Source organism: Lathamus discolor, chromosome 3 (genome assembly GCF_037157495.1).
Source record: "Lathamus discolor isolate bLatDis1 chromosome 3, bLatDis1.hap1, whole genome shotgun sequence".
NCBI classification, from domain to species: Eukaryota; Metazoa; Chordata; class Aves; order Psittaciformes; family Psittacidae; genus Lathamus; species Lathamus discolor.
Window position 1 is genome coordinate 23,146,576 of NC_088886.1, and position 22,457 is coordinate 23,169,032.

General features: G+C 44.3%; 1 protein-coding gene across 2 annotated transcripts in view; it reads left to right on the top strand.

Annotated features, from left to right (window-relative positions):
• Window positions 1-21,414, top strand: part of ABL2 (ABL proto-oncogene 2, non-receptor tyrosine kinase) — a 50,084-nt gene extending 28,670 nt beyond the window's left edge. The window contains exons 2-12 of one of the 2 annotated variants that reach the window (XM_065674091.1): window positions 4,998-5,168; window positions 5,942-6,237; window positions 6,867-7,139; window positions 7,914-7,998; window positions 9,622-9,799; window positions 10,431-10,615; window positions 10,894-11,046; window positions 12,459-12,548; window positions 13,800-13,973; window positions 14,615-14,848; window positions 15,164-21,414. In XM_065674091.1, the coding sequence (XP_065530163.1) occupies window positions 4,998-5,168; window positions 5,942-6,237; window positions 6,867-7,139; window positions 7,914-7,998; window positions 9,622-9,799; window positions 10,431-10,615; window positions 10,894-11,046; window positions 12,459-12,548; window positions 13,800-13,973; window positions 14,615-14,848; window positions 15,164-16,308 (2,984 nt within the window). In that variant the 3' untranslated portion in view covers window positions 16,309-21,414. Of the gene's footprint in view, window positions 1-4,997; window positions 5,169-5,941; window positions 6,238-6,866; window positions 7,140-7,913; window positions 7,999-9,621; window positions 9,800-10,430; window positions 10,616-10,893; window positions 11,047-12,458; window positions 12,549-13,799; window positions 13,974-14,614 lie in introns of both variants that reach the window. The other variant, XM_065674090.1, reaches the window with a different exon arrangement.
• The last annotated feature ends 1,043 nt before the right edge of the window (window positions 21,415-22,457 follow it).

The following is a 22,457-nucleotide window of genomic DNA, read 5'->3' on the forward strand; positions in this document are numbered from 1 at the left end:
GTAGGGTCATAATTTATGTCACAGGCCATACAGGTGAAAGCAGTTCCCCATCACCACAGGGTACCCATGGTTTTATTAGTGTTTTTCCACAGCCTTACAAAATACACGTATTTGGAATAAGTCAGGTTGCTCATTTCTTACCTTCAGCCTGATGAGTCCTCATAACATGGTGCAGCTGCCTTTCTCACAAAGCACTGGAGTTAATGGATTGTAGAAATGCTGTTTGGTTTTGGTCTTTCCCCTTGGTAAGCTTTGACAACTCCTCTCTCCTCCCCACAACAACCCAACCATTGACTTCCCTCTCCCTGCTCCCTTTATACCTCTCTGCAGGCCTACCACCATCCCAGCTGTGAGAGTGCCATGGTGATTTCTTGTTCTTTAACCCTTCCTTGTCCACATGTTAGGAGGAGCCTGTCCTGGTACAAACCATACAGTACAGACTTTCAAAAGCACTAAGGCTTTTGAAGAATTCATCCAACACATCTTACGGTTTTTGAGAGATAAATTTGATGGTGCCCTTTTGGAGAGTTCCTGGCTCTTAGTAGTCAGCAAATACGCAGCTCCCATTGGGTGTACTGTACTGCCCTTGCTTTCTCTTTCTTCCTGAAATACTGAAATGTTCAAGAGTGTTTACTTGCTCAGTGCTAGTACATCTCTTAGACATATATATTTTCACTAACGCTATTTCCTGTTGATTCATCTAAGTAATGCTCCAGCAATGGTATGTGAAGTGGAAAAATGAATCAATCTGGGCAGTCTCCTTAATGGGTGATCTGTTTTGTAATTTGTACAAAGGAATTTCTCCAAGGAAACTGTTTGCTTTCTTCCCAAACACTTTGTTGCCTAACTCTGATCTGAACAAAACTCTGTCTTTATAGCTCATCTCAAAATTGTTTCAACTTGCAGTCCAGTCCCCACATCCTCTTGTTTGTTCAGCGTTCCCTGGAAAGCTCCACCCTCACTTCCAGCTAATAACCACATTAACCCACAGCCTCGTTTCCCCAGTTTCTCCTTTGCCCGCTCAGCAGCACTTGCTTTTTCATTGGCCACCAGCCTTTCAAGCAGGGATCAACTGCACGTAGTGGCATTTGTGCTGGCAGTGGCAGTCCAGGACTTCTTGTGTCAAGCAGCCTTGTCTGCTTGCTGTGAAGCACAGCATGATTGTGGGGACAGTCCTCTTCCAGTCTAGCAGCTATGGCAAAGACGGCAAGCTGCTCTGCTGCCTTGGCAAGGAAGCGTCTGAGCCTGGCGTGAGTTTCACAGGTATGATGTTCGGGAATGTAATGCTGTGCTGTCCCTTTCCTGTATTTCTCCCAAGTGTTTCAAGGAGGATATGGGTCTTCTCAAATCTACCTTTGTCTTGTAGTATGAGACCAGCCACAGGCAGGACTGAGATTGCCTGATTATATCCGTGTCTGGAGATTATTGAAATGCTTCATTTTTATGAGCAGTTACACAGTTGGTATTTCAGAAATAGAGACCACTTCAGCCATAATATGACTCTAGAATTAAAGGTTTAGTGTACACTACATCCTGCTCCTGGGCTCAACAGGATAGTAATTGCAGTGTTGGCAGCACAGGGTAGGGGACAAAACACCCCTTACATATTGGCTGAATAGGAAAGCGTTCATATCCGGAGGGAAGCAAATTGTATTGTGGGAACAAAGAAAAGGAAGGAGATGGATGAAGCATAACCTCCTTGCATGGCCATGTATTACTCGTGCACTAAATGATGATGTAAGTTTTCCATTGTATAGGAAATGAAAGTGGTAGTATATGATTTATGGTTAGCCTTTAAAAGAAGCTGATATAAAACAGAACTTCCCAGCTCATTTCCATACTCTTGGTCTGGATAGAGCTTGCAGACTACTCAGCTGGAAGAGAATCACTTGTGATATGATTTTGTGATCTAGTTTCCTTAATGAGGTTTATGTGACCATCATGTTTCACTGACTTTCCATAACCTTACATACTGGATGGTATAGACCCACACTGTATTGAGCAGCATAGGTTTTTGTGTGCTAATAGCCTGCAACAGGTACAGTAAAGTCCTAAAGACAAGGTAAAGTCCCCTTTAGTAGCTATTGGGTAACCTTTACAGTTACTTAAGCATCCAAGTCACTCTAAGATGAAAGTGAAGGAAGTTGGTGAGACATGCGTGAACTCTTAAAAGCATTTGCTTTTTAGGTAATGTGATTTTTAGGTAAGTAAGTACTGTAGCTAAGTGATTGAAGCTCTTCATCAAACATTAACTTCTGCTGTTTTTTTCTGTACGTAAAGTGGGTATTAAGAATGTGTGCCAGCCTCCCAGGCATTCCCGAGGAAGTGGTAGTAGTCCCACACCTGCTTTGAATCTTTGCTGGCAATCCAGCACAGCACCACAAATGGTTTCATGTGGGCAGAGCTGCTCAGTACTGAGCAGCAGGTGGCATTCTGCTGGTTTTGCCTTGGCTGGAGTGCCCGCTGGGGGGCTCAGCATGGGCACGCTTAGCTACTCATGGGATTCACTGCAGCAGCTCTGAAGCTAAATTGATACTGGGCCTCTTCAGGCTTACCTGTCGAGTGCATCATTACATGCTCAACTCTGTGCTCTCTGTTAAGTAGGGGTTGGATGCTTAGTTCATGAACTTTTCTGGCTTGAGAAAGATACTTAACGTATGTTTTGGTTTAGAATAAATGCATATATTTCTATTTAAAACCTTTCGCATTTCAGCAGGTACGTAATTGAAAGTAAGAAGTTATTTAAACATGATTAAGATATTTTGGAGCTGAAAGGTTGGGTATTTTTTGGAAACATTGCTTACTTTTGTGTTTGTTCCTTGGCAGAGATGCAGAAGTCAGATTTCTTGTTCATCACATTTGCTGAGTGACTTTGCTTAGGGCACTGAAACACTAACACAAGTCACTGTAGAAGTATAAAGAATGCATTATTTCATTAAATTTGTATTTTTGCTCCATATGTATTTAGGAACATGTATTTAGGAACTAGTGTTCTTTCCTGGTGCTTAACAACTGGACATGTATATGCACATACTCAGTCCTAAAAAATTACAGGGGGATGTTGGCAGCTATACTGCAATGTAGGTAGCTGAGCAGGCTTTGGGATTTCCTCTTTTTTCCGTGGTAAAGCCAGTCTGAATAGTTTAGTGTATTGTAAAACTAATTGCAGTTGATAGTTAGGAATAGGAAGTGTATGTCAACATTGCATCTGCAAACAGCAAAATCAAAGAAGTGACATTTTGGTAGTTTAGTCACTTCTGTTCTTGCTAGGAAGACCCTGATAAGTGGGCTACTTTGGCAGGGCTCAGAAGGTGGGTTATTAAGTAATTGCAAGTTGAGCAGGTTATACGAGCAGTTTAACCCTGAATAATTACCAGAAATACTGTCAAAAGCCTTAGCTTTTGACACACACTTAGCTATGTGTTTAAAAACAAAACTGAACAAACCTCAACCATTTACTTTCTCATGTACCTACAATATGAAAACCCCCTACGTCCTCATTTTCCAGGCTTGAGCTCTGTCCTGTGACACAGATTTGGCATATGTTTGCCTGTTACTTGGCATAGGCCTCTTCCTGTTTTGTGTCTCGCTGACTTCCCAGTTTTCCCGTCCTGTATTACATTTGAGTTCTTTGTTCTCTTTTAAAGCGCGTTATAGACTTGCTCTTGCTCATGAATGTAAATCTCATGGGAGTGTGGGGAAGGGGTAGTCACATGCACGCGTTCTTTGGCAGTGGTCTGCTTAAAAACATCCTAAGCCTTATCTCAGCCCCTCAGAAGTGGGTCATGGCAATGCTTGTAAAGCAAAGAAAGCCTCAGTTTTTTTAAAGAGGACTTTTCATGTCTGGTGCTTTTAATGAAATCTCTTTACCATGTACATTTCCAGAATTAAGTTCAACAAGAGAATTTGGAAATACATATTGGGACAGGAATTTGGTGTCAGTTCTACCGTCAGAGAAAATATTTATATCTTTACATCTTCTTATTTTTTTGCCCCCTAGAGCAGTCCGTATGCATTAAACCTCATCATTGCTCTTTTGTCATATCTTAATATTGAAATTTATTTGGCTATGTGTTCCCAGAAACTCTCTCTCTGGGTTCAAAAGCCAGTGATGGTCTTGGCATAGTGCTTGCATGAAGAGTTCAGACAGTTTTGCTTTTCACTACTGTTCTCTCCAAAACCTGTGCATTTACATTGTTTTCATCATCACAGGAACTGTGGGGACTTTTTTCTTTTGTCTATAAAACAAGTCTGATTCCTCCCCCCACTCCCTTGAACTATCAAGTTTGTATCAGTTGTCCGCTGAGTCAGCAAAACAGAACTGCCTTGGAATTCAGAAACACTACTGCTGCATATCTGGCATCACTTTTACTACTTTCTGTCCTTGTCAGTTTTCCACCTCTTATTTAAACAGTCTTGAAATGTATTGCAAATCACCATCGTTCTTGTTAATACTGCATCAGTTACTGTCCTAACCTCTAGATTTCATTTGTGTCATGATTCAGTCTGTCTTACCTGTATTTATGATGTTGGCTTCAGATCGAGGCTATCTATTTCAGCCACAGAAACAATAAAAACATAAACCACAATATTTCAGCATCAGAAGGTTTCTTTCACTGCTTCACATAATAAAAAAAAAAAGTTCTTTTTATTTCTCACCCATATTTTATCTATAAATGTTTAAATCCTTTCAGATAGAAGTGTATATAAATGGAATATATATAATACAATAAATACTAAATTGAAATTTTCTCTACACAGCTTGCTAGTTGGTATCTAGGCAATTAATCACCTTCTCCAGCCCATATTAGAAGTAACCTATGGAATGAAGAGTCAGCAAAGTGGGGATTGAAAACCACTGATCCAAAACCATCCATGTGGTTTGCCCTTTCCATAAAGAGCATATTGTGCAGTAGGAGCTTTGCTCTGCTCTACACTGGGGTTTGTTCTATTTACAATTGTACACAAAGTAATTTCCTCTTCCGCTCCTTCTTCAGAGGCCCTGCACCGCCCTTATGGTTGCGATGTTGAACCCCAGGCACTGAATGAAGCCATCAGATGGAGCTCCAAGGAGAACCTGCTTGGAGCCACTGAGAGCGATCCCAATCTCTTTGTTGCACTTTACGATTTTGTAGCAAGCGGTGACAACACCCTCAGCATCACCAAAGGTAAGGTTGTGAACCACCGAGCAGCTACTAGGTTGAAAACTTAGCAACAGAAAACAGAAAGCAGAATCCTGCTCCAGAGAGGAATACAAATGAGCATAGTTACAGATTTTTCTATAAACTGATGAGTGTAAGTAGACGGTCTCTCTCTCACTTGTGTTGGAGAGACACCTGCTGGGCAGTTCTCCTAGTGCTGATACAGGTTTGTGTGACACTGCTGAACAGTCTAATCCAGCTGCCGTTGTCCCTGTTCTAGTCTCCCCAGATCACTGGCCCTTCGAGACACTTGGTTTAGGGAGGGGCAGAGGAAAACCATTACATTCATGATGGTAACAGAATTCAACACTTTGAACTGGGCCAAAATCAATAATTAAGAATTGCACAGAGATTTTCTGTTTCTGTTCAGTACATATATGAGAATATGACCTGCTGCAGAACGGTTTTAAATCCCATGCCATTTAAGGCTTCAAGAAGGAGACACACCTCTTCCCTCCAAGAAAAATAGTCTTTCTAGTCTAAAAAACTGAACTACAGGGAGCTCTTACTGTTCATCACTCGCACTGCAGTAAATTAGGGAACAGTATCCTGGGTGTTCTGCTTGAAACTTTACTTCATAAATACTTTATATACAGCAGTTTATTTATAAGAGAGCTGCTGCGGGTTTTTTATTGCTAACTACAAGTCCAGGCTTAGTCAGCTGATGGTGAGTTTCTCTCTTAATGAGACCCAGTAGATTACACTGTGCTTATTTTCCTTTTTTTTCTTTCTGGTCATAGGTGAGAAGTTGCGAGTCCTGGGTTACAACCAGAATGGTGAATGGAGTGAGGTACGTTCGAAGAATGGGCAGGGCTGGGTACCAAGCAACTACATCACACCAGTGAACAGCCTGGAAAAGCATTCATGGTACCATGGGCCAGTGTCACGCAGTGCAGCGGAATATCTGTTGAGCAGTCTCATCAATGGCAGCTTCCTGGTTCGTGAAAGCGAGAGCAGCCCAGGGCAGCTATCCATCTCGCTCAGGTACGAAGGACGTGTTTACCACTACAGGATCAATACCACCTCAGATGGAAAGGTAAGGATCTCTGGACAATGCTGTGGGGAGAGGAAATAAAAATATAATTAATAGGTGGTGCAGAATCTCAAGTTGCAGACTGTTATGGGAGGGCTGTGTGTGGGGAAAAAACTGGTCCACTGCTTGGTATACATGTTCTTTTGGTATACATGTTCTTTAGTAACTCACCAAACACCACTTTGGAAGAAGTACAGACAGTACTTCTCCTGACTGAAGGTAGCTAGAGAGCAGAACAGCTGTGGTTTGATGTTGTGGTATCTTTCCATTGGTTCACTTAGAACAAGAAGAGCTTTGGTAACTCAGTGTTTTTAACCTTGATCAAACAGCAGTATGTTGTTTTGGAAGATGCAGAAACAGGCCTTATGCTTCGCTGCAGGAATTCCACTTTCTAGTCCTATAAAGCACAAGGCAGGAGACATCACTGCTGTCAGGTGATAGCTTATATCTGGCTGCCTTCTGTAGGTAAAAATCTCACTGATTAATAATTCATTTGCCAAACAAGAGGAGAACAAATACTTTAAAATCTGGTTCTCTGAGATTTATTTTTAACGTGTTAGAATTTTTTTACTATACTGTTTTTCCAGTGTTACTGAGAACTTTCATTTAAATAGATTCCTGGTTCTTAACAGGTATATGTGACAGCAGAGAGCCGTTTCAGCACTCTAGCAGAGCTGGTGCACCATCACTCAACAGTAGCAGATGGACTGGTGACAACTTTGCATTACCCAGCACCCAAGTGCAATAAGCCCACTGTCTATGGAGTGTCCCCCATTCATGACAAGTGGGAGATGGAGCGAACTGATATCACCATGAAGCACAAACTTGGGGGAGGGCAGTATGGTGAGGTGTACGTGGGTGTCTGGAAGAAATACAATCTCACAGTTGCTGTGAAAACATTAAAGGTGAGTTTTCAGATTGTTATGTTCTCTTCGTTTATGATAAGGGTAAGGAAATTGTAATGTTCTCAGATTTTACCACTTAATTGTATGAATATCAGAAAATGGAGTGTGCTGATCTGCAGAAGCCCCGTGCTTGAGAGTAGCTTTGCAGAACAAGGTTAGCTCATCAAACTTGCACCAGTGCATGTGTCTTAGAAACAATTTTGAATTTTGGCCCAGCAAGCACCTGCAGGAACTGCACGTCTGTACAGCTGGTTTCCATGTCCACTTCCCTTGCCTCAGAAGAGCTGTGGAAGCTTTAAGAAATCAAAAGTATTGGAAATACGTTCTACAACTTTCCCTCTACTCCTGGAAAAATTCATCTTCTCCATTTATCTATCTTGTCAAACTCTTCTGTGTGTTTCAATATGAACAGCTACAATTCTGTGTACTCCCTAAGTAAGGGAGCTTTCAAGCTTAATTTTTTGTAGCTAGGCAGGGGAACTAAGTGATCCCGAGAGTCTTTCTCTTACCAGCCATAACTGGTTCGGTAGCCGCAATAGCTACCAAACAAGAAAGCCTAGCACTTTCTGGATATTGCAGATCTATCACTTGGCCATGCTGCAGGACAGGCAGGCAGCTTTTCGGGGCTATTATAATTTTTTTTTCAGTTAAAAGCCAAAGCAGCAGAATGGAGACAGGGATGCCATCACTTAGATTCAGCTAGGATACATGATATTAAGCAGACCTTGTTCACAAAGATAATTTTTTCCTTCTTTTACCTCTCTGTTCATCTAGGAAGATACCATGGAAGTGGAAGAGTTCTTGAAAGAAGCTGCTGTGATGAAGGAGATCAAGCACCCAAATCTAGTGCAGTTGTTAGGTTAGTGAAAGACCTTGTTCTTTCTGTTCTTACTTGAGTTTCCACCAGAATGAAATCTGTCGTGTTTAAAAGCAGGGGCAGATTTTCTGTAATTATATAACTTTAAATCAGGTCATGTTATGGGTGGTGTTTTGACAGCTTTCTCCTTTAGGTAGTATTGAAGCTGAAAGACGCCAATTTTAAATAAAACATCAAATATAGTCGTTTACATTAGTAGACATAAAGGTTTGCAGTATCAGTCTCCTGTTAGTTTGTATTGTTGGCCTTAGACATGTTCCAGGGGTTAAATCAGCTTTACAGAATTATTTTATGATTTATTTTTCTGATAGAACAGAATTATAAGAAAATTTAAAAGTGAAAGAAATGGTTTTACTGGAAGCACAACAAATACTGTTCTTCATGCTTTTCAAATTGGAGACATTTCTGGAAAAAGCTGCACTAAATAGAGCAAATTTATCTACAGTTAAGCAGAAAACAACCAGATTGCTGCTACTGTAAGGGTCCCTGTGTATCACCAAGTAAGTACATGAGATCAGGGCACTGGAGATGCAATGCAAGTAAGATCAAACAGTACATGACTTGAAGAAATCTGCAGGCTTTACAGCTTGGCTGGGCCCTGTTTGTTTCAGTGGCAGATGCATGATATGATGATCACTGTTAAATAGTCTGCACAGATATTAATTCTACATGTACAAAGATTCTTAAGGAGACACCCTAAACTTTTTTATTAGAGTTTAATTGCCTCTGGACTTTCACTGCTTTCAGGAGCAAAGCTGTCAAGCCAAGCCTAGGATGAAAGGAGAAATGTGAAGAATGTGAAGGCTTTTAATAATGGCAACTATTCTGTACCCATTTAAAAAATGGGCACAGATGAGGTTTCTGCCCAGCCCTGTCTGGTTCCAGGAGCAGAGACAGAAAAACTTCTCATCAGAGATGCATTTTTGCTCTTTCTGATGCACAGCATAGTTGTCTTTCACTGCTGTATGTGTGTAATGGTAGGAAGAGGCACACAGCAGTGCTGCAGTGGGAGTTCACAGAGATTTGACATGAGTATCCTGTTGCCCTCCTCCTCCGCTAATAAATACTTTGTACATAATTGCAATAACTGTAGCAAGTAGTCATCTGAAGAATGTGTGAGAATGCTGCTTTAGAAGCAGGTCCCACCATGCTGGTCACTTACCCAGCTAGCACACATAGGACTGCTTCACATTACTCTGTTGCGACACTTCAGTCTCAAAATCTTGCCAGTTGATGGGTATTTACTTCCAGTTGGCCACGCTTTAGCTTCATGGAGGGAGAGAGGGGAAGGAAAGCAAATCACACATGTTCAAAATAATTCCTGTTTCATTCAGGAACCCTCCAGAAACAGAACTACTCCTTCATGTATATTGTATAGGAACAGTGCTTTGATAGACATGTTTCTCTGTGAAGTGGAGAGACATATAAATAGACAGAAGCACTAAATTTTAAGTTGGACTGCATTGATTTGGGTCTTGTAGATGGAAGTCTTCACTTTTCAGAGAAACACCAGCACAAAATGTGACGAATATTAAATCAGAAACAGTGGTAAGCTAGGGAAGAAAGGGAAGCTTTATTCACATGCTCTTTCCTCCTCACTGCTAGGTGTATGTACCCTGGAGCCACCCTTTTACATTGTGACAGAATACATGCCATATGGGAACCTGCTAGACTACTTACGGGAGTGCAACCGGGAGGAAGTGAGTGCTGTCGTGCTACTCTACATGGCTACTCAGATCTCTTCTGCTATGGAGTACCTGGAAAAGAAGAATTTCATTCACAGGTGGGTAAAGTCACACTGAGCTGGTAGAGTTTCAGATTGCAATGATGAACAGGCCACCAGCATGGTGGCCCAAGAATTTGTCTTTTGGGGAAAGATTCTTCCAAAGTTAGGTTTCACACTGGCTTACCTATTGGCTGTTCTGGTTTCAATACAGTCTTTCAGTACTTTCTCCCCATGACTTTCATAGCAGACTTAAAATCTTGTGCCTAACAGCTATGAAAGTTGGTGTTGTCCTATTCTGATGTACCCCCTATATGCAAGACAATGTCAACCCCAAGTCTTGTTTTAATCCAGACAGATAAAGCCATGAAATAAAGTTGTTACTGGTGTGGGATGAGCTGCTGATCTCATCCTATTCTCAGGAAACATAAACTCCTCATTGTAACAGCTATCATTACTGGAAATTTATTAGAATTTAAAGAATGAGCCCCAATCCTGACTTACTGCTTTTAAGAAAAAGTCCACTCAGTTTCTGACACTGTTGAGAGCAAGATTCACATTGCCTTTACCTGCTGTATAAAGAGAGTGCTTCCCAATTCAGAAGAGAGGGACAGGCTATGTAGACACAAAACTGTATTCAAAAGCCCTGCTCTTGCTTCAGTAGAGGACTGTGCTTTTTCCCTTTGTACAGGGATCTGGCAGCACGGAACTGTTTAGTTGGAGAAAATCACGTGGTGAAGGTGGCTGACTTTGGCTTAAGTCGACTTATGACTGGAGATACCTACACAGCTCACGCTGGAGCCAAGTTCCCAATCAAATGGACAGCTCCTGAGAGCCTGGCCTATAACACCTTTTCAATTAAATCAGATGTGTGGGGTAAGAAAACTCCAGTCTTCTTTTCTCTTCCATTTTGTTTCTGTTTACCAGCCTAGACAGTAACTTGCTTTCTGGCCTGGACAGAAGTGTGGGGGGGAGACAGTCACACACCAGGCCACACAATAACATTTTTAGCATATAATGTCTTCACCTAGACTGGCCTGAAATAATGTGCAAGAATAGTGTTGCTTCAAGCTGCAGTAAAGGCCACAATGTAATGAGCAGCACAAGAGAAGGACAGACTTATGACCAGGAATTCTGTTTTCCTCCTTTTGCAGCTTTTGGGGTGCTGTTATGGGAGATTGCTACCTATGGGATGTCACCATACCCAGGCATTGACCTCTCTCAGGTGTATGATCTGCTGGAAAAGGGCTATCGGATGGAACAACCAGAAGGGTGCCCTCCAAAGGTCTACGAACTGATGAGGGCATGTGAGTAGCTTCTTCCAGTTTGGAGAGACATACGTGGTTACTGATACAAAATGAGTGTGGTCTCTAGGGAACAAGAATTCACTCCCAAAACCTGTCATTTCTGAGTACAGCCAAATACCATTTTGTGGCACATTGTACTGGTATTTTGTCAGTAGGACTTTTACTATGGAATCACTAAATTGGAAGGAAATTTAGTTCTCTGCAAACACAGCACCTGTGCAGGAGACACACAGTTGACAAAGTTGCACAAAACACATCCTCCAAGCACGCCATGAAGAGCTCCCTAATGCACCATAACAGATGGAAAAGGTACTAACTAATAAAAGACAAAAAAATACAGTTTGGTACAGGAAGAGAGCAACAGAGTTTAACAGCATTGCCAATCTCCTTCAGTCCTGCAAGAGTGGGACTCCCTGAGTCCCACAAGAGACTATATTGGGCAAAAGGCTGAAGATCTTAGGGAGCAAACCAGGCCATGCTGTTGAATCAGGTAAGCAGCTCTGAACAGAGAGACCGTGTCAGTGTGACCTGGGAAAAGACTCCTTGGTGCTAACTCAGGCAATTTCTGTGGCCCTCAGTATACAGGACAGACAAAACAGGGTAGAAGAGGCCATTCTACAGCCTGTCTCCAGGGATGCCTGATCCCCCCAGCATATCAGAGAAAGTTAGAGTGAACTTTAGTTATAAAACAAGGAAGTTGGGTAATGATGAAGAATATTGCTTTAAAAAACTCCAGGAAGCTGACAAAAGCCCCAAAGCAGGTAATTCTTATGTTATCAATGCAACTCAAAATGAGCAGAATGACAGTCACTTCCCAGACTCTATAGTGGTATGAACAGATAGTCAGCTGCTTCCAGAATATATTTGCCTTGTGCAGATTTCTAATGACAGAAATTACACTTTTCATCATGATACCCTTCTATAATTTTCCAAGAATCCATCTCAGATCAACGCACTCTCTTCGTCTTCCACCCACAGGATATATACATTCTCCTTTCCGTATTAAGAGCATGTGAGCAGAATGTGCCTGGAGCTTTGCACACACAGTTATCTGTGACTGGGGTAGATGTGCATTCAGTCCAAACAGCCAGGGTAGCAGACATGGAATTCACTTTTGCCCCAAAAATTTAGAAAAGAGGGATACGGAGACCCCCAGAAAATAGTGGAGTTGGCAGAGAGCTGGGATTTTTAATATTGGTTCCTTCCTCTCAAGATTTGGTTAGTTAGGATATGGTAGGGTGACTGACTGCTGCTGTGAATTAATTTCTGTGAATGGCTCTAAAGCCTGTTTAATTGTAGGAGATCAGAGTCTGACTACAGTTGAGAAAGCTTATCTATTTTCTTTCTCCTTGCACAGAATATCTCCTACCTGTTTCAGACACTGAGACTTACTCTGCTTTCTCACATTGCAGGCTGGAAGTGGAACCCACCAGACCGACCTTCCTTTGCTGAGACCCACCAGGCTTTTGAAACCATGTTCCACGACTCAAGCATCTCAGAGGGTGAGAGCCCCTGTTGCTTTATTTCTGCAACAGTACTGGAAGTTTCCTTCTAGAGTGCTGTGCTTATGGATATGCCCTTAAGGCTCGTCTGCTAGCAGTGGAGGTTGTGGTGAAGCTTTATCCTTTAGTTAATTTCTTAACCATAAGTAGGTAAATAAGTTCTCTTACTTGCTGAACAAATACTGAACAACCTTTAGATGTACAGCAATGCAGGGGACAGTATAGTTTCATTTGAACACTAAAATGCTGAAGAGTTAATTTAAAAAATATTGTATCCTTTATTAGAGGAAGCTTCTTGTTTCCCAAACTGAACAGCTGGGAATAGTGAGTGATGTTGAGAGAGAGAGATATATGCCTGTCTCAGTCCCTTGCTGATTGTGGCAATTAGGTCATGAAATACTCTTCTACCAGCCTTCATTTTTTAAGTTTGCCTTAATCCCTGGATTTTCTACGTAGCTACTTATAGGAGCGAATCTGTACAATTCAACACTCAAATATAATCCATAGGAGTTAGTTAAATACTGGTGAGATGTGAATACTGGGCAGCAAACAAACAGAAGTGTCTAGAGCATCTTCTAAATCTTTAAATTAAATACGAAGCTGATCTATCCACTTGCCTACCACAGAAAAAGCACACCAAATCGAATTCTACCAGGGTGGATCTATATCAGGCCCATCAAGTGGCCCACAGATGCCAAGTTTGGTATGGCCAGGAGGTTGTGGGGGATTTTTTTGGTAGTTTTTTTGATCACATACCTTGTGTTGATGCTGGGAAGCAAACGTGCAGTCTTCATTTCTAATGGGGAGGTGCGGGGCTTTGCTTCAAGCAGAGCAGCTTAGACCCAGATCCACAGAGGACACATCTTTTGTGGGATCCCAGGAGCATCAACAAGAAGCACCTTAACTGAAAACAGAGGCAGTGCTGACTGTAGCTGTTGAGCAACCCTTAACCCAGCAAAAAAGTAGATTCATACTAGGCCTTTTGCACAGATCCTACCATTGTTTTGTTTTCCTGAATTCATAAAGATGTTACTGAGTGTGAAAATACTGTGAAAAACAAACATCTTACCCTGAATATCTCTAGACTAGAGCAAAAACTAAATCCATGAACTAGATTTTTCTCAGTCATTTATTTCTTCTTGCCAGCCCGGGTTTGCAGTAAAGACTCAGATTTTCTTTCGCTCTTCCTCTGCCAGTCTCTGTTTCAACTATTCCCTTATTGCTTTGTTTGGTTTTTGTTTTTCCTTACAGAGGTAGCAGAGGAGCTTGGAAGAACAGCCTCCTCCTCATCCATAGTTCCTTACTTGCCCCGGTTGCCCATGCTTCCCTCCAAGACTAGAACACTAAAGAAACAGGCAGAGAACAAGGAGAACATTGAGGGAACACAGGATACTGTGGAGCACTCAGCTTCCAGCTCAGCACCAGGTATGGGCACTGGGACAGTGCCAGTGAGGCCATGCATTCTGGGATAAACTTGCTGCTGGTATCAGTGCCACAGAAACAGAAGAAAACAACAGGAAAAAGCCCAACACAACAGGGCAAGATGCTCTGTACTGCTGTGTCATCAGGGCTATTGGCTCGGCCATCTCGTCAGACCAGTTATTCACTAGCAAATAGAAAACACTACAGCTTGTTCAATGTTCTTTTAGTAAATCCCACTGTATTTCTTTAGAATTTAGTTTTGCTGCTTTTTTTTAAGTGACAGCTTCAAAGCTAAGGTTGACAATGCAGCAACAGATTTTGTTTTATACTCGCGGTATTTGGGGAAGGAGAAAAAAAATACAGGAAGGGAATAAGAAACTCTGTCTTTCTTTTCCTGACCTTTCTCCTAAGTGGCCTCCTCATTTTAGACAAGAGACAATGCATGCATGCAGAAGTGGGATAAAAGTAAAAAAATCACCACCCTTGCACAAAAATAAAAGTATTAATTTCCTCTCAACCTGTCTCTAAGCAGAACCTGCAGAATCTGGGCAGCTGAATGTGCCAGGCCCATAAAGTGCACTGCAGGATAGGGAGGTGAAAATGGGAATTGATTTTGCAGATTCACACTTGTTCCTTCTGTCTAGGTTTTATCAGAAGCACACAGCCAGCAAGTGGGTCTCCTGCACTGCCTCGCAAGCAGAGGGACAAGTCACCCAGCAGCCTGTTGGAGGATGCCAAAGAGACTACTTTCACCAGGGACAGAAAAGGTGGCTTCTTCAGCTCCTTTATGAAGAAGAGGAATGCTCCCACACCTCCCAAACGCAGCAGTTCCTTCCGGGAGATGGAGAATCAGCCACATAAGAAATATGAGCTGACGGGTAACTTTTCATCTGTTGCTTCCTTGCAGCATGTGGATGGATTCTCTTTTGCTCCCACGCAGCAGGACGCAAGCTTAGCACCACCTAAGTGCTATGGTGGGGGCTTTGTGCAGAGGACCTTCTACAACGATGATGGCACTGGTACCAGCAGTGGTGGGGGCGTAAGCACTGGTGGTGGGTGGTCGGGCATCACTGGTTTCTTTACACCACGCTTGATTAAAAAGACACTGGGTTTACGAGCAGGAAAACCCACTGGCAATGAAGAACCTTCAAAACCTTTTCCAAGGTCAAACTCTACATCTTCCATGTCCTCAGGGCTTCCAGAGCAGGATAGGATGGCAATGACCCTTCCCAGAAATTCCCAGAGGTCAAAACTCCAGCTGGAACGGACAGTGTCCACCTCCTCTCAGCCTGATGAGAGCACGGGGAGGGGCAATGACCTGCTTCCCAAAAGGTTTGAAGAAGGCCCTGCTATGACCAGAGAGAGACCAAAAGCAAAACTCTTGCCGAGGGGTGCCACAGCACTCCCTTTCCGAAACCCCTCGGCATCGGAAGACAAGGAGGGTCCAGGGCTAGCAGCAGCTCCTAAGGGCAAGGAAAAAAACAGTGGCCCACGGCAAGGGGCCCTTGAGGATGGTGAGAGACCAGGGTGGTCATCTCCAGTAAAGGCTGCAGCAATACTTCCAACCACTCATAACCACAAAGTGCCAGTCCTAATCTCACCCACTCTAAAACACACTCCAGCAGATGTGCAGCTCATTGGCACAGACTCTCAGGGTAATAAATTTAAGCTCTTATCTGAGCATCAGGTCACTTCTTCTGGCGACAGGGACCGGCCCAGACGGGTAAAACCAAAGTGTGCTCCACCTCCACCACCAGTGATGAGGCTCCTGCAACAGCCAGCTGCCTGCTCAGATGCAGCAGAAGAGCTGAGCAATGTGGCGGGAGCGCAGCACGGACTGGAATCAAGTGAAGGGAGTAAGAAGGCAGCAGCAGCAGCACCTGTTGGTGGAAAATCTGGGAGGCCTGTGGTGCCTCCCCCTCAAGTGCCTCTGTCATCGTCTTCCACCTCCCCAGTGAAACTGGCCAATGGCACGGCCGGCACAAAAGTAGCGCTGAGAAAGACCAAACAGGCAGCTGAGAAAATCTCCGCAGACAAAATCAGCAAGGAAGCACTGCTGGAGTGCGCGGATCTTCTTTCGAGTGCCATCGCCGAGCCAACGCCAAACAGCCAGCTGGTGGACACAGGGCACCAGCTGTTGGATTACTGCTCAGGCTACGTGGACTGCATCCCGCATACGCGCAACAAATTTGCCTTCCGGGAAGCCGTGAGCAAACTGGAACTCAGCCTGCAGGAGCTGCAGGTTTCTTCAGCAGCTGCTAGCGTCCCTGGGGCAAACCCTGTCCTTAATAACTTATTGTCATGTGTCCAAGAAATCAGCGATGTGGTGCAAAGGTAGCTACTGTCAATCTGGGTAAGAGAAATACACATGGGGAGGGGGGGGACTTTTTTTCTGTACTGATGCTTTCAAAAGGAAAGACTGATACTTGAGTATGTGAAGTACCTCAGATCACTGAGTTCTCCTCACGTTTACAGGTTCATCTCAAAAAATGGGGATGGAGAGGGTAGATTAAAGCTGTAAGGGGCAAAACATCATGTGTTTGTCCCTACCTAGTCAGGCTGATCTGCTTGGTATGGCAAGGGAAGGAAGCTCCTTGCTTCTCCCTTGGAGAGGCAGGAGTATCAATGGCAGGTTCTAGCTCTGGAAAGGATGAATTGATGTGCGATAGCTGGAGTACTGGAGTGGCTGCAGGCCACTTGGCTGTACAGATCCTCCCCTGTCTGTGCCAAAGTATGCTTTGGTCTCCTGACACGGCAAAGTAAAGGCACTGGGGCTCTGTTAGTACCAAGTGCCGAGCAGTCTGAGCTGGAGTAGCCGTCAAGAGGGACGTTACATGCAGTTGGGAGAAAGGTCTAATGCACTGACAGTATTCAGAGCTGCTGGAGGTGGATGCACTAGCCCAGATGGCTTACTTCCACAGCACTGTTGCTGCTGTAATGAGAACTGCAAAATTAGTTAATATATTAAACTATCCCTTTTTCCTCCTGTCCACCTCATCCACCACATGTTCTCATCTGCGTTGTATTGGAAGCATCAGGGATACTGGGCAGACTTACCACTGGAATACCCCCTTCCCCACCACACAGCCTTGACTCAGTTGATACTTATTTCTAGTGGTCTCACACCAGTGCTGCTTGATAGTCATTTGTGAGTAGTCTGGGGCTCTTGCACAACTTGCCAGTTATTGGGGTGGGTGGTTTTTGTTTGGTTTGGTTTTTTTAAGCTCTAGGTTGTTTCTATCTATCTTGTTACCAGGTTGACTCCCCAATATAGTTTCATCACCTTGAGGACCCATAGTAGGTAAGGCAGAGCTTCTGCCACCCCTAGCTGTTCTCCACATTCCTTTAGTGGTCACAGTGCTGCAGAGCCAGCTGGAGAGCCAGGAAGTACAGCTTGGCCTGCCCATTACACACCCTCACTGCTGCAGGGTTCTCTGGATCTGTCCCTTATCTTGGCCTAACGCTTCATACTGAGGGCTTCCTGAGATCTGTTGTAGTGCTTCCTGGTCTTGCAGGCTTCCAGCTTCCTGGCATATGAAGGTGACTGTGTATGGCAGTGCAGAGGAGAATCATAGCCGCCTTTTTTATTTCTTCCTGTATTTTAAAGGCTAGATCAGAATCTTATACTGTGGCAAAGGGAACATGCACATAAACTCCACACTCCCCTGCTTGAGATGCGACAACAAATGTTAATGGTTTTGCCTCGGAGTGCTTCCACTGGGTTATGGTTTCTGATGTTTGATGCCTACTAGCAATGAATGCAGTTGTGTGGTTGAAGTTGTCTTCCTTGGTCCTAGTGCTAGTTGTAGACTGTTGTGGCATCAAAATCTGGTCTTCTGCCTATACGCACAACTCCCTGAGATGTAAATGTACTGGCAAGTGGGAAGACTTCAACTAATTTGATTTGTGAGAAATGGAAAATGGGCCTGATAGCTGGCTCCAAATACACATTACCCTGCATGCTGCTGCTGCTCACTTCACACTGTTGGTGATGATAGAGGATCTCGCTTGCTTTGCACCTTAAAATCTTTTTTGCTAAAACGCTTTTTTAACTTGTTTTTAAAGTGTGACTGTGCTGCTTGTAGTTTGAGCATTTAGAGTTGAGCTGGGGCACAGGTGTGAATTTACAAGATGGGCACTTCCACTTCTGTCTAGGATCATTGCTGTGTTGGTGCTTGGAAGTAGGCTGGGCTGCCTCAGTGAGTGTCCTTGTTCTTTCCATGGAACATAGTGAGACAGGGGCCTGAACAATCTTTAGAAATGATGTCTGAGAATCCTCATTTTATCACTGGTCTGTGGTAAGTGAAGTTGTGTCACAATGCATGAATGCACCCCGGTGGAACAGTATGTGAGGCAAAAAGGACCACGTGAGCTTCTCTGTTCAAGTAAGTGAAATGGTGAGGGGAGAAGGAAAAGGCAACTCCTCCACCCCAGCTGACATTAAGGCATTAAGTGACTGAACATCTCAGTTTTACTCCTGTGAGCTGGTACCTAAGTGGAGACAAATCAAAGTACAGCGTGGGTTACTTGTCCTGACATACAGTCAGTACCAAGCCTACCCAACAAAACCTGCTGTCTAGTTCTGCAGTAGGACCTTTAGTAGGCAGGGGGGGGCTGCACCAGGGCCTTTTGCAGCAATGCTCACCTGTAAGGCAGAGTACCAAACCGTTATCATGTAGACTTTACTGAGGGCTTTTGTGGTTTACCTTATCTCTTTCCGTCATCTTTACTGAAGGTGTGCATTGCTGCACACCAAACTGGTTGTCTTTGGAAAGGTGACCTGCAAAGGGAAGGCAGCTTATGATATTGCTTCACATGGCCTTTCAAACAATCAAGAGGATTTAACAAGTATGGGAGCTTTCTTCGGGGCAGAAGGGCAAGTCTTGTTTGCCCTGGCAGACAATCGCATGGTTTCATCATTGTACTACTACTCAGCCTAGGACGAACAGACTGAAACTGAAGTGATTCTCAGGGGAAAGGTATTTTAACCAGAACATTTTAAGGCTGTTAGTCCAGTTCTGATTAGTATTTTGAACGAAGCTTTTGGGTTTTTTTCCCTGAATGACAGTCTTCCTCCAGCAAAAATGATAGAATAGGAAACAATTCCTGGAATGTCTAGCTTCTAAAACCACCCTCTGTCAGCCCTTTCTGAAGAAACTAACTGTGCCCCAAGGAAGGGCTGTTCCCCTCCACTGGTCATCCCCACTTCCTTTCAGATGCCACCCGGTTTCTTCTCCCCACAGCAGAGGTGATGGGCAGTGGCACTGGGCAGTAGGCAGTAACACAGCTGAAGCAGCCTCTGCTTTTACAGTCACAGAGCAGCTGAGGCTGTAAGGGACCCCTGCCCAGGCCCCTCCTCCAGCAGGAGCCACCTGCCCAGGACCACATCCTGACAGCTTTTGAGTATCTCCAAGGATGGAGACTCCACAACCTCTGTGTGTCACAGAGCCCCATTCAGTTCTGATCCCTCCTGTGGTGGAAAAACCCCTCTGTTCTTACCTGTTGTCTTACATCAGGTGGGTAGATGGTGGCAGAGATAGTGCTGACTTGACACTAGAGTTATTTCCCCTAAATAGGAGGCTGTAGAATTGCTGCTGCTTCTGCTGCCTAACAGTGTTTTATTCCCAAACTGGAATTTCCCCCTTGCCCTCTGGCAGGATAGCAGCAGGATGGTATCTGGAAAGCTGGTTCTGCTGTAAATTATCGTTCAGTTTTTCTTCCTTCCACAGCCACTCACCTAAAATTGTTAAAGTTCCATCTCCCTTTTGCTAGGTTTGGCTTTTGGCCTTAAAAGGTCTCTACAGTGGCAGCTTCTCTGCTGGTTTCAGCCTTGTACAGTACGTTCAAAGTAACGTAGGGATAGTGAAGCCCTGGTATTTGTGCCAGCATAGAGCACTTCTTGCTCTGCTTCTACTGGTCGGGGTATGGGACAAGGCATAAACTCCTGTTGTGTTTCCTTTCCTCACCACTGTCAGAAGGCCTTGTGGGGTGAGGATGTGATTGCAGCCGGCCTCTCTCACTTGCACTAGAACAGGCTAGAGTTTAGTCTTCTCTGCAAGAGGGGATGGCAGTACGTAGAGCCTGGTAAATGCCAAGCACAAAGCATGCGCTCACACGAGTGAGTTGACGTGGGGCACTTTCTCTTTGTAGCTACTGTGGGGAATTGGCCAACTCACAGGTGCAATTCTCTTTTCTTCCTGCACTGTACACCCTTTTTAACCCCAGAAGCGGTGCACTTGGCTGTCCGACTGACAGCAACACTTCAGTATAATCATTGTCTTTCGTGCGGACAGAGGTGAAGCTGAATTAAGAGTCTAGGTCTTGGGACTGCATCAAATTTAGCCACTGGGGAAACAGAATTGAATGGAGCATTGCTGCTGATGCAGAACACAGTGGGAAAGAGGAAGGCTGCCTGTTGCTGTCCTCATACAGGACATCTCTCCTGAGCACCACTGGCCTTGTGTCAGTGAGACAGTCACACACGTGTGTTGACATCACATCAGGTGTGCTTATGCAAGAGTTTTATGGCACACTGCTCTCTGTGGGCAGGGGGAACTAAACCCCATAGCATGGGACAGCACCTGCACCAGAACTGCTGCAGTAACAGAGCAGCCCTCCTTGAAAGGCTGTGAGTGCAAGAGCAGGCAGGATGGGCTACGCTGTGCAGTCATAGCGTAGGGAAATCCAGACCTTAGAGCCTGTTCCATTTATCTAAGGCTTTCCTAGCAGCTGAGGCACTCTGCATAGTGCTTGTGGGTGCTCTTGGGCACCAGCAGCTGTGACAAGCACTAATGAATCTAGAAGACTGTTTCTGCAAACAGAACAGGCTGCTATGTTCTCTTGTAAAAAACACTGAGCCCTACTCCTAATCCGTGGCTGGCAGGAGAACCCAAGGGTCGTGACTACAGCATGCTTGGAAGCCTCCTGCTTCAGCAGATGTGGCACCGTCTGGCTCAGGTGGGCACTGGGGTTGTGCTCTGCTTGCCTGTAGCGTAGAACAAACCTTCAGCCTGTTCCCTGGTGGTGGAAAGTAAGAGGTTACGGGACACCTGGCTTACTGACAATATCTACACATGATAAGAAATGTCTGTACCAAAGGAGGTCATTCTTCAACTGTGTCTGTTGTGCATGGGAGGTAGAGCCCAGCGGGCTCTGCACGCTGTTTGCATCAGTAGTGAACTCATTGAGGGCAGGAATGGGTTAAAATGAAACACGTTAATCACCGATCACTCTACCAGTGTTGTCAACTGTTTTTTGTTTTTATTGTTATTGTAATATATTTTGGTTGTTTTTCTAATTTAATTCTCTCACTATCGTCTGACTGTGAACTGCGAACAGTGTTAAACTTGATGTAAATAAGGCCCTTTGAAGGGCCTCTTTGCCTGTCGTTCCACAAAGTTTTGCCAATTTGCATTTTGTTTTAAATAAAGGTTGCAATATTTTATTGGCAAAACCCCATGTTTTTGCTAAGGAATATTAAAGACAATAGAAAGGGCTTCTTCAAATACATAGCAAATAAAACTAACACAAGAGGCAATATAGGCCCACTGCTGAACGAAGTGGGTGCCCTGGAGACAGAGGATATAAAGAAGGCAGAGGTGCTGAATGCCTTCTTTGCCTCTGTCTTTACTCCTGCAGACTCTCCCCGAGGGCCCTGGATTTCTATAGCCCCAGAAGGAGTCAGGACAAAGGAGGAGTTTGCTTTGGTAGATGAGGATTGGGTTAGGGATCAGCTATGCAATCTGGATATCTGTAAATCGATGGGTCCGGATGGAATGCACCCACGGGTGCTGAGGGAGCTGGCGGAGGTCATTGCTAGGCCACTCTCCATCATCTTTGGTAAGTCGTGGGAAACAGGCGAGGTGCCTGAGGATTGGCGGATGGCAAAGGTCACACCAATCTATAAGAAGGGCAAGAAGGAGGACCCGGGTAATTATAGACCGGTCAGCCTTACCTCCATCCCTGGAAAGGTGATGGAACAACTTATTCTTGACTCCATCACTAGGCATATCAAGGATGAGGGGGTCATTAAGAACAGCCAACATGGTTTTATGAGGGGGAAGTCATGTATGACCAACCTTATAGCCTTCTATGAGGAAGTGACTAGGTGGAGGGATGATGGTAGAGCGGTAGATGTAGTTTTTCTTGATTTCAGTAAGGCATTTGATACTGTCTCCCACAGCATCCTCGTAGATAAGCTAAAGAAGTGTGGGCTTGACGATCAAGTAGTGAGGTGGATCGAGAACTGGTTGAAAGGAAGAAGGCAGAGAGTTGTGGTCAATGGCGCAGAATCTAGCTGGAGGTCTGTGACTAGTGGAGTCCCTCAGGGGTCGGTGCTGGGACCGGTGCTGTTTAATATTTTCATCAATGACCTGGATGAGGGAACTGAGTGCACCCTCAGCAAGTTCGCTGATGACACAAAACTGGGAGGAGTGGCTGACACACCAGAAGGCTGTGCTGCCATTCAGCGAGACCTGGACAGGCTGG